This window comes from Scardinius erythrophthalmus, assembly GCF_964197995.2.
Source record: "Scardinius erythrophthalmus genome assembly, chromosome: 21".
Lineage (NCBI taxonomy): Eukaryota > Metazoa > Chordata > Actinopteri > Cypriniformes > Leuciscidae > Scardinius > Scardinius erythrophthalmus.
The window spans coordinates 33,477,222-33,490,251 of record NC_138241.1 but is presented as its reverse complement, the minus strand read 5'-3'; the positions used below and the strand labels follow the sequence as shown (position 1 = coordinate 33,490,251).

The 13,030-nt window shown below is 36.8% G+C and overlaps 1 protein-coding gene across 6 annotated transcripts in view; it reads left to right on the top strand.

Moving 5' to 3' along the window:
* The window catches only part of ate1 (arginyltransferase 1), a 91,215-nt gene that overhangs the window by 57,688 nt on the left and 20,497 nt on the right, over positions 1 to 13,030 (top strand). For all 6 annotated transcript variants that reach the window (XR_014029084.1, XM_081351206.1, XM_081351207.1 and 3 more), the window contains exon 11: positions 9,840 to 9,960. Coding sequence is in view for 5 of the 6 variants with exons in the window: in XM_081351206.1 (XP_081207332.1) it covers positions 9,840 to 9,960 (121 nt within the window). In the remaining variant the exon portion in view is untranslated. The remainder of the gene's footprint in view (positions 1 to 9,839; positions 9,961 to 13,030) is intronic.

Below are 13,030 nucleotides of genomic sequence, written 5' to 3'. Positions count from 1 at the left end.
ATAAACGGCCTTTCTTTGCTTTTAAGAAAACTAAAGAACAATGTTCAAAAAACTCTTCGCCAACTGGCTAATGTTATATAATATTAATAAAAAATAAAATAAAAAATCCAACTTCTCCCTGATCCTCTGCATGGTCAACTGTCACCTGTTAATGCACGTGAGTGACGCGTGCGTATTTGCGACAATTTGTGTATTGCGCAATCCCGACGGTCCCGACGGGCTTGCAGACCTCTAATACATTGCCGTTCAAAAGTTTGGTTTCAGTAAGATTTTTAAGAAATTTCTACTTTTATTCAGCAAGGATGCATTAAATGGACCGAAAGTGACAGTGAAGACATTTATAACATTGCAAAATATTTGTATTTCAAATAAATGCTTTGCTTTTTAACTTTCTACTCATCAAAGAATCCTGAAAAAATGTTTTCAACATTGGTAATAAGAAATATTTTTTGAGCAGCTTATCAGCATATTACAATAGTGACAATGAAGACCGTAGTGTAACTTATAGATCTAACTTATTTTTGATCAAATGAAAGTAGCCTTTCTTTTTCCTCAATAAACCCATAATTACTGCTTATTAATAGTTAGTAAGGTAGTTGTTAAATTTAGGTATTGGGTAGGATTAAGAGATGTAGAATATGGCCATGCAGAATAAGGCATTAATATGTACTAATAAACAGCCAATATCCTAGTAATACCATGCTTATAAGTAACTAGTTAATAGTGAGATTTGGACCATAAACTAAAGTGTTACCGAAACTTATTTAAAAAATCTTACCAGCCCCAAACTTTTTCGAGTTTTGCACAAACACAACATTTTCTTCAGAAAATGTAAAAATCTGTTATTTATTCTGTTAGAGACTTTTTGTGTTGTAATAGCTTGTTTAAACAATATGCAACATTTGCGCTGTTTTTATTATCAAATTCCTGTCAGATCGTAAACTGTACTGCAGTTGTTGTTGTAGGAAAAAACGTGGCTCAAATGTAGGTCTAATTTCCATACCAGCTTTATATTTGGGCGTGCGTCTAGTAAGCCGGATCAAAGATGTCTGGAGTGAAAAGCACTTAAGGAAGGTGAGTGTTAAGGCTGTAAGACCACAGCGCTTAAGCCAACCCCGCCAATAAACGCCAGGAGAGATAGAGAGATAAAATGAGGCCCGGGAGGCTGTGCCTGTAAAACGCTGCCCTCCGAAACGTGATCCTGTAAAAATATTTTCCCATCATTAAGCTGTCATCCACAAACCCCTGATACACAGCTTGGCCAGGCACTACGAGTGAGCGTGTGTTTGTGTGTGTCTGTGGAGGCATTAGTTAGCAGTCGGGACGATGTATTTATTTGAATTCTGTCCCTTGGTAATGTGTCGAGTGAGGCGAAACGCCTCGCCCAACTTTGTGTGTTTAAACTGCAGGTTTGTGTAAATATCTGAATTTTGAATGTGGTCCGATGCTCTCCTGAGGACTGTCGGCCAGTGTGTATGGTACTATGTATGCATGCCATAGTTTAGTATGCAAAGAGAGGACGGATTCTTTATTTACACATGTCTGTCAGAGAGCACCTCTCCTCTGCCCATTTACAAAAGCCTTGTCGACCGCTGTTTGTGCGAGTGCATGTTTACACGTGTCATTCAGCGGCGTCTGCCCTGATGTCAGCTCTTACAGGGCGGTCTTGCCATCTGTGCAGCGTTAGTGAATGCCAGAGAAAGTTTAGATGAGGCAGAGATTAATAGAGAGTTAATAGAGGGTCAGTTTGAGGAAAAATAACAGGGTTTTCTTTCTATATATATAGTAAATGCACTAGTTGACTAACTGACCTTCATCTTAGTCCAGGACTAGGGTTGGGAATCGTAAGAAATTTTCCGGTTCCGCCTAAGAGATTCCAGTTCTGATTATGGTCCTGTTAAAATGATTAAACAACTAATAAAAAAATAGTGGTAAGTATCGTTTGCATTTTCACGGTTTCGATTCTGCTTATTGATTCCTAATTTCGATTCCAATAAGGTAAAGAAAAAAAAAAAAAAGCTGTAGCTGAATATACTAAAAACACTTACACAAGGAACTGTTGCCTATGGTTTGAAAATACCATAGCAAAAACAATTAGCATAGCTAAAATAAATTAAAGACAAGTAAACACTCAGTAATTAAAGGTGCATTGCGCAAGTCTCTGAGTTTTTGCAGAACTATGCCCCCTCTGGCGACAAGCGAAACTGCAACACTGCAACTGAACGCGCATGACGTCACGCCCAGTCTCAAATTCCGACCCGAATCCCTCTTATTTATTTTACTGTACAGTATTATAGAGGCAATCGCAGTGATCAGAGAAGGGCTCATTCAGCCCATCAGGCAATTGTTTAAGCATGTATGGGTTAGAAAAACGGGTATTTTTAACATGAAATGTTGCGCAATGCACCTTTAAAAAAGAACAAATAAAAAATTAGCAATCGCAATAAATAAAAACAACTGAACAAAGATACGATTTAAATACGTTTTTTAAGGTTTTCAGGTATTCTGGTTCAGAAACTGATCAAATGTAAAATGACACTGCACTTTATAAATAAAATTTACATTACAAATATAGTTACAAAAGTAATTCAGTCAAGAACGAGTTAATTTTCTCTTTGTCTTTTGTTGTTTGATTAGTGTTATTATAGAGGCGGCAGCAGGAATATTAGGCTGCTGTCACTTTAAGAGCTGCACGGATCCATTCAAGCGCGAGACGACTGCACACACACCCAAAGCGCGCTCACAAAAAAGAGATTTTAAACCAGTCGATACCCATCTTTATCCAGGACAGCCCCTTTTTTAGTGCTAGCTAGATTTGAAAAACCTTTTGCATTGATGAATTATTTTTGTAGGCCAATCCAGAAGTTACTGTAGCATCACCCTCGGCAAAGAAAAAAAAAAAAGGTTTTTCAACTTGCTGTTAAATTATTGCGGAAAATTAAATGTGAGCTACAAAATGATGATTTTCTACAATTTTTGATATTTTTTTTTTCTTTCGAATAAACAACTTTTATCAATTTTTAAGCTTAAATGTGTTCTCTGGAGGTGAACTTTTAAATCTGTTTTTTTGTCTACTGAAAGTTTTTTTTGGCGCTAGCCTGACCAAGGTCTATTCCCTACGCAAACACTTCTAGCTAGCTAAATTTCATGCATGCAGTTCCAAAATGTCTGAAACATGCAAGTGTGCATTGCTTTCTAAATGTTACTGCAAGACTCACTGTAGTGGGCATTAGCGCAAACTTTTGACATGGAAACATGGAAGCTGTCTGAATAGTAAGATAATGGTTATATGCAGTCATTTGAAAGGTACTCTATCGACCCCTTTGGCAGTAATGCAAAACAACAAGCTTGCTTTCTCGTAGGGTTTGACACCTGATTTCAATTCCGCCTCCTTTGCACTTTCTGACTCTATTTCAGATGTACTTATCAACTGTGTGTAACCTGCAATTTAAACAATAGGCACAACATGGCAACTGTGTTTGCTCTTTGTGTGTATCTAAAAAGCCAAGATAAGACACCAGTGGGTGAAAGCAAGTGTGCACTTGTGTCTGTCAATGCACAGGCCTGTCCTTGTTCCTGTGTTTGTTTGCCATTATGTAAAAAGGGATAGGCCAGGCATTGTTCGGGACTATAGAGCAGGAGGGACTGTGAACAGCATGGTAAATGTTTAGACAGGTTGCAGTTGGAATTCATGACTGCAGTGAACACACTTATTTTTTATTTTTTACTGTGTGTATTACTGTTACTATTGCTCATTCTCTGGGTTAGGGGTTTGTTCAGACACCCTAACATTGTGTCTGTGTCTTTTGCATGGTCTAACGCCACTCAGATTTTCTTCAGAAAAATACTGTATCTAGTTTCTCTCATTGTGTCTTTTCAGCCTGTAGGTGCCTATGAATACTTCTCAAAAAAAAAACTGAAATGGACCTCTACAGAGGAAATAGACCCCAGATGTGCATGAAATCCTAGTGAATGGCGAAAAGCCGACATCCCGCCTCTATTTAGACCCCCTCGGTTCGCAGTGGGAGGGTTTGGTTCCCTCCGTGGCCCACAATGGCCTTTAGGACCCAGTTTGTGGTTCGATCTGGATTTGACTTGTGTGTTTAACTACTTTTTGTGACAGATTTACACTACTGAACAAAGGTTTGAGATAATAATTTATGTCTTTTTTGAATACATTTTAAAATGCAATTTATTCCTGTGATAGCAAAGCCCAATTTATATAAAGAACAGCAGCAACAGATTTCAGAAGGATCATGTGACACTGAAGACTGGAGTAATGATGCTGACAATTCGCAGGAATAAATTAGATTTTAAAAATATATTACTGTTTCACCTGTAGTTTTTATAAAGTGAACACCGCCTTAGTGAGCACAAGGAAAACATTCCAAACTTTTGAGCGGTAGTGTACAGAAGAGCGGCTACTTGGCAGGGCTGCTTTGTCTGTTCTTCAATTTAAACTTTGAGAGCATAACATTTATCTTGGTACAAGAAGTTCTTAGAATATAGATTCATACAAAAAGCAGTCAAAGTGGATTGCATTAAAGTATTTGTAATGACTTTTAAGATCTGTAAAAAAATTGCTGTTTGTTTTCTGTAGGTCATGGCTGACTTTAAAGCAAGAGTGCTCTCCCCAGATCAGCTTGTGTAGATGTCTTCACTCCCCACAGCGAGAGTTGAGGTGTTGTCTTTCACAGAGATTCCTAGCCAGCAGTGAAGTTGAGGATTTATGCCCCTGATTAATTGCTTTCTAATAAATCTCAGGTATGGACCCTGTGGCGCGCCCCAGCCGGTGGGGTGGAGTTTTTTAGAGTACGTGGAAATTCGTTTTTTTCCACGTACTCTGGAAAAAAAAACTGACATTATATTACAGTGAGTGTTTTCACTTTATATAATATCTTTTGAGCATTCATAATTTTATGGTGGATTTACCTCAGAATGCACAGATATAAAAAAATATGGACTACACCAGTAGTCGATTAACTATTATAATGTTTGGTGGCCATATTTTAAATCCATAATTTTTACTTTTGGGTTCGTTTGAGGGTTTTTCCCCCGTTTTCAATACTTTCAAACTATGCTCTATCAAGCCAGCATTCAAAATGTGTCTTGACAGATGTTCCTTTACCAGTTAAACACTTTATTGCAGTATAATTCAATTAATTTCATGTTATTTTAATTCTACTTGAATTCAAATTGCAATTCTGCATCCGGTTTGCTTTCTCAATTCATATTCAGTTCAGGAATTAAATTTGAATTTATGTAGTATCTCTTGAGTAACTAGAACTTCACAGTAAAATGCAATAAAGTGATAATTATATATGATCGATTAGAAGAACCTTATACAATCATGATCAAAACATTATAATTTACAATTAAATTTTTTTATATTTGTTGTGGGAATACACAAGCCCCAGTCACAAATATACATTGTGCATCCTTAAATTGAACCAAAACATACCTGTATGTCCATGTTTCTTCTCCATCTTGGATGGTTTTGTTCTAATCCAGTCCTCCATGACGTTGCATCTGTCATTGCCACATGCTTTTGGAACTTTCTGATTTCATCTCTGATTTATTATTGTGTATTTGTTTTAAACGGCTATTCATGCAACATGACGAAAGGTGCTTCTCAAACACAGTTCTTGTTTTCTTTTCTTTATCCTCTGTATTCCTCACTATGGTGATGTCAATGAGCCTTAGCGAGTGTGGGCCGTCTGTCAACATTACCTTCATTGTCGTGTGAAAGCAGGTTGGCAGGAGGACTTGAAGACGGATGGTGCTGTGTTCATCGTGCCATTCTTTTTAAACAAACACTGGAGTGAGAATTGCAGACAGAAACACACGGATTAAATTGGTTTCAATTTGTCCTTTTAGCAGTCACAGTTCACTTCACTGTGCTTATGAACTGATGTTGGATCAGAGCTCGTACCCTCAGACTCTTAACCACATCCTGTCTCAGCAGAAGACAAAAGTGGCTTTGGATCAGCTGGAAAGAGTGGGACAGAGAGCATGTCTTTTCTTGCCATTTTTTTTCTTACCTGGCCTTCAGCCTGTGCTATCACATCCTCCTCTGATAGCACTTTGCTGAGCTAGCGGAACTGACAGATTTATGGATGCAAAGGTAAAAAAATATGTTCCACGTGGTTATTTTTTGCTCGTTTGGCTTTTTTAGTTGTTTTTTAGTCTTCAGCATCCCATGATACCCTCTGCTATCATTTTAGATACAGGCGTCAGCTAGATCAGTTTACCAGGAGATTACAAGAATTGATTTACAATAGATTTGGAAACCAAATCTTGATTTTCTAGACGTTCAGTTCTTTTAGTGGTTTATGGAACATCTGTTTTGTTCCGCAGATGTGGACAGAATATCTTAATAATAATAAAAAAATAATAATGTATTTAAAGCATTAGTGGCGTTGTCATGATAATAAGCACATGCTTTATTTTCTGTCAGCCATGTACAGTAAATGCACTTTTATATAATAACTTTTTACATAAATATATTAAAAGAAACAGTTATTTTGAATAATAATATTTCACAATTTTGCTGTTTCTGCTTTATTTTTGCTCCAATAAATGCAACCTTGGTGAGCATAAGAGACTAAAAAAGAGCCCCAAACTTTTGAACGGTAGATTATATTCTGTTGAATTAATGGGGACTGTAGTTTACAAGCCTCAAACAGAATGCAAAACATCATAAAAGTAGTCCGTATGACTACATCCGCCCTAGTTCTCCGTGAGTCATTTGAACTATTTGTGCATTACTTCTTTTATGTCCTTTTTGAAGTTTGAATGCTTCAGTTCTCATTCTTTGTAATTGCATGGAAAAGAGTGACAGAATCTTGTGACAAAATTGCTTGCCTTTGTGAACTATTCCTTTAAGAGATATATCAAACTAAATGCATTAAATGCAAACTTGCAGTGCATAAAGAATTTTTCAAACATTGTCCATTTATTCTTCCTCAAAATTACTTAAATAATGGGGATATTATAAATATTGGGGATATTTAATTGAATTAATCAATCAACGATACTATTGATCAGCATTACCAAACGTGGACGTTTCACTAGAAACAAACATTGATGTATTGTTTTAATTTATTACTGTGAAACTGCTTTGATACAATCTATGTTGTGAAAAGCGCTATATAAATAAACTTGACTTGACTTAAATACTGAACCGTTAAGGAACTGGAACTTCGGACATGTAATCATTTAATGTTCGAAAATCCCTTCCTTGATTTGAAAAGCAAAGTGATGGTTACATTTTGGTGTGTCTTTTAAACTGGCCATCTTTAGAGCAAGCACTTGCGTGCAAACACTGAATCTTTGAGAGTGATTTGGGGACAGGCTATGAGGAGAGAAGGCCTTTGGTACGGCGGTGAGCTCAGCCTCGGGACTCGTGGCCAACAGAGCCGTCAGGGAAGTGGAACAGACTCCGAGATAATGACCAGCCAGACTCCATCTCTCAGTCTCTTAACAGTCTCGTCTTAACTCTATGACAACCTTTATCCAAGTGTCTTCTGCATGAACCGTTCTGACTCCCCCGAGATCACAGGCTTCTGTAAGTATGTGCTAACTACAGTGTTTCCGTACCACGTTTCTACAGCGCCATGGTAAAATAAACATTTTTCCAGAGATGTAAGCTTGCAGTCTGAATTATGATGAGGTATCACATGTATCGTTACGTATCTCCATTGTCTTCACTGGCTGCACTCAAACAGTGTAGCCTGATTCATGAACAACATGATTCATTTAATGAATTTGTCAAATATACTGTAAATGTATACAAGATGCATTAAAAACACACATCAACTTTAGCCATCTAGCAGAAAATAAGCATGCAGTGCCATTTTTCCTGAACTGCTACTGTGAACTTGCTCCTACTATTCTGTTTCTACGGTCGTCAAAAGTGTCTGAGAATAATTTCCCCCATCGTATTCCGAGAAAAGGTTGGTTTCTCAATGGCTCCAGACCTGTTGGAACAGGCACAAAGTCCCTCATTGATGGCAGAAAGCATGTCCAGAGGGCAGTTACTGACATCAGCCCCTTATTGCACACTTATTCATCCCACCCCATCCATCTCTCTATTTACATGCAGTTGTTACAGGTAAAGTAGATTAATAATTCCTAGATCTGAATTCATTATATTTTAGAACAATTCACCAGGGAAGACTAATAGCCTTAAATACACTCTGATATAGAGTGCACCATACAGTGGGGAAATCAACCACATTAGACCAAATTTGCTTACAATTTTAATATTTACTTATTTGATCAGTAATGATATCTGCAATTAAGTCTGCTGCACAGATGAGTTTCTGGTGTGTGATCAGTGTCTCTTGCAATTAATTAATTAAATTATTATTTTTTTGCAATTATTTTACTGGTTTAAGACCATGTAAGGAATAATGTACATCCAGCTGGTTGTTAATGCAGAATAAACCAGAATAACACACCACTGGATGACGAGATTGACCAATCAGAATCAAGTATTCCACAGACCCGTGTAAAAAAAAAAAGAAAAAAAATCTTGATTTTTCTTGATTTTTAGCTTGACTTGTTAAATTTATCATCTGGTTGTTCTGGTGTTCCTGGCTTCCCCTAAAAATGGACGTTGCATCTTTGCAAAATCTCTTTACAGGCTCTTGCATGTACCAGCAGCCGAGATTCCCTTTCAGACCACGATCGCAAGCTGCACATTTAATGGCTGTGTGGATTTCACTCATCCAAAAATCTGTAGCACATCTTTCACATTAAAGGGGTCATCATATTTGTTGCATTTTATACCTTTCCCCCTGAAGTCTATTGTAATGTTATTTAAGGTTTCTTGCACCAGAACAGTTGTGATTTAGCTTTGCATGACCATTATCCACCTGCTCTTTGACCCTTTTTACTACTGTACCTTTAAGAATTTTCTATGCATAAGACCTTTGCGATTGACTAACCCCTGTATACCTGCACAGCCCTTTCGGTTTTCCATTCATTTCAAAAGAGAAAGAAAAATCCTGTTTTTCATTATGTATCCATCTATGAATACTACTATACTGTAATTGTTTTTTTTTACAATTACGTGGTGTTTTACATATTATGTTCCTATAGTGCAGTATTGTACACGTGCACACATCTGTCTGCAGGCTCGAAAGCAAACAAATACTCTTTCATTGCTCAGTGACCCTTGCTTGCTTGTCATCGGACTGCTCTGAAGAAGTCATCTCACTCTTTAGGGCTCTCCGTATAGTCTGCTGATGACAGAGTGATGAACACGAGTGTGAAAACCTTTCCCTCACTACCCATCGAGCATATCGCCACCCCTCCTTGCCTTGCCCAACAAAATGCCTTTTATTTTCACGTTCCAAAGGGTCCCTCGTTCCCATGCTGTCCATCTTGTTAAAACAGGACACATAGTTTCCACCGCGGGTTAATGAAAGACGAATCCTGTCGGTAATGGTGGGACTTTCACAAGGCTGCTTCTAGTTTGACCAAATACTGAACTAAACCCACATAATCTGCGCGGGCTTTAGTGTGTGATTGCGTGTCCGTAAGTTCGTGTCAGTGCACTTTTGCCTTCGCCAGAAATAGCTTAATTGTGTTTGAAGAAATGCAGAGATCTGCACTGAGGCGTTTGCTTGTTTACACTGCGGTCACAATGGTGTGTGTATATTTGTTTGGCTCTGTGTGACTATGCGTAGTCCCCTAAAAGACACGCAACTCAAGGCCTGAGAAGGACATCTGCTTTCCCCCTCTTTTTCTCTCCTTGTTTCCCTCTAATCTACAGCATTCAACATACCAATGCACTGACCGAGCTCCTCCTCTTCTTGTTTTTGCATTCATAGGGTCAGTACCGGCCTTCAGACCTCCTGTGCCCTGAAACGTACGCTTGGGTGTCCATCGAGAGATGCATTTCCCCCCTCGAGATCTCTGCCTACTCTCGTCTCAACGAGAACGCTCAAGCAGGTTAGCCTTCAGTGGGATTATAAAACACTTAACATCAAATCCATCTCACAAGAAAATGTCAGGTTGTTTTTTGAAGTTTTGGTGTTTTAATGGCACGTTTTCTCACCTAATTGTCATTACTGCATCTGGACGCTTTACTTTTGACTTTAATTCATTTTTTTTAACATCAATGAATTATTATATTATTATTTTTTTAAATACAGCATACAGGAAATTCAACAAATACCAAAATATATGGTTTATTTATATTTATTTACATATGTTTATAAATGTATGTTTTAATTACAATAATAAGAACTGTCCTTAATTTAAAAAAAATTTGTTTAACAAAAAATATTATTATTATGCCCTGTTTTAAGACTAAAATAAGCAAAATATAATTTCATATTTTCTTTTGATTTGGTATGAAATTTCAGCCTAAGTTTTACATTTTATATATAAATAACAATATATTAAAATCATATATAGTAAAAATTATATAGTAAAAAAAACAATAAAACAATAAACATTATATATTATAATATAGTAAAATGTTAATTTAATATATTATATATAATTTTGATTATGTTTTTGCTATATATATATATATATATATATATATATATATATATATATATATATATATATATATATATATATATATATATATGAAGAGTTCAGATGCAAAAGCCTCTAAGTGCCATCTGAAATTTTCTTCTAGAATGATCATTTTTATCAAGCTTTTACATTTAAGTTCAGTAATTTCACTTAAATGGCAATGAAGATTACCTATTAATTGTCATTTAAGTGAAATTACTGAACTTAAATGTATGAACTTGATAAAAATGACCATTCTTGAAGAAAATTTCAGATGGCACTTAGAGGCTTTTGCATCAGAACTCTTCATATATTTTAGCGATATATCATTAATTTATATATAATATTAATATTTATATCCTATTTTTGGTAATATATCATTAATTTATATATAATTTTAATGATATTTATATCATATTTTAAGTCTAAAATAGGCTTTATTTCAGTAAGCAAAATACAGTTCCTATTATTTTCACCCTGTCAGGTTTTTGGCATATTGTGAGGTTCACCCACTGTCACCTGTTCTGTTGCCCAAGTTCAAAAAGATCCCGTAGTTGAACCTCTAAACTCTCAAAACACATTGGCAGTTCTTCCCTTTTCCAGAGCCAATCTGACAAGACCTGACAAAGTTTTAGGTCCAGCCAACCTTTCCCTAACACAGCTGACTGCGCTTATCAAATGCTGTCTGTGTTTAGTGTCAAAATTGCATCAGGTTATTGGACTCTGGGTCAGATCGAGCGAGCTCTGATGGAGATCCATCACCACAAGTGGGTTCGGGAACCAGTCCATTTGACCACGTCATGACACTTTACTATCAGACTTGCTAATCAGTTTGACAGATCGGTGGAGTCTGTAGGGGCCAACTGTAAAATCAATATGTAACAGCAGTTCCCATGTCTGTAATTGCACAATAAACGTCATTTGTGTCAGCTTAATTACGGTAGCCATTCGCTCCTTGGATGCCATTGCTTTGGAGCTCAATTTATAAACCGTCAAGTGTGTTTATAGATTTCAGTTCTGTGAACTAAAGGAGGGGTGCATTGGTCCTGCGTTTTGTGTGTTGAAATAACAGGACTGGATCCAGGCATGGAGAACATCCAGGATTCTGTTGCGGCAGTCAAGCGGGTCAGTGCTGTGGTCTCGGCCCAGAACTCTGGGGTTGATGACGATGATAATAATAATAATAATGTCAGTACCGACAAGTAGACGCCATGCTTGGGCCAAAGAGGGAGGGTGAGGCGCTGATGAAGAAAAGAGCTCTTCTTATTTTTCTCTGCTTTTTCGTTTTTGTTTCTCTTTGCCCAACTTTTATGTACACTAGCAGTAAAATGTTTAGACACACCTCAGGACTGTTTTTCTCATTTTAGAATAATTGTAAAGTCTTGAACAATATGAAATAACACCAATGGAAATATGTAGTGGCCAAAATAATGCAATCTGACTCATATTTGAACTGCACATTTATTGGCATTCATAAACCATCTTCATGAAATGCATCCTGGGATGCTTTTTAGACTATATTGAAAGAGGAACATGTATACTGGGCAGTTTTGTATGGTGTTTCCTTCGCTGTCCGCTCCAAACATCCATTTAAAATATCGTTTAATACAGAAATTCAAACATAGGAATGATTTGTATTTGTTTACAAAACCATCAAAAGGTTATCAAAATCAGTTATCAGTTGAAATCAGTAGTATCACTTGTAGGTCATTTACTTTTTACTGTTTCTTGTGCTTAATTAAATTGTTTTGATTGTGAAAAGTGGGCGTTACAGTACATACCAGAATGGAGTCAAGTGGTTGGAGGAATTGAGAAGTAAGAGGGATTCGTCACGTCGAAATAAAAAAACTGAATATTTTTTTTACTTTGAACAAACTGCGAAGATGAATCGTCTACATAAGACCAGAAATGTGTATTAAGGCAGTAAATAGGTTAAGTAAGAACATTTATGATGTATATAGTATGCCTTCTTCAATCCTATGGAATCTTTGCCCACAGAACTTCTTTGTGTAAATTGTTTGTTTGATAAATATTTTGCCTAATTTGATTATTCACCTATCAGCATAAACATAACTCGTTCCGCAGAATTCCTTTTCCACTACCAGGAAATGTTGGGCGAAAATTCAATCTAAACTTGTTTTTGACAAACAGTGTTATTTAATTTTAAAGTGTGTCTCACTTGTAGCACAGAGAACACATTGCTGATGTACTTATGTAATTTGAGAGTCTCCGTTGTTTATATTGCCCAGTTAAATCAGGATGTGCCACTCGAGCCCACAGCAGAGGTGTGCTGACGTGAGTCTCTGCGCAAAGATCACACAGATAGTTTTTCACTATTTAAAGAACATGGTTTATAGAGGCGTATCTGTTATTCTGTCAACATTGTGAATTCATATTTAATGCTGGGTGATACAGGCAGATAAAGGAAGGATTGCTTTTAGGATGCCACAGACACGTCCACCCCGGACAGACAACAATGCATTTATTTTTCCTT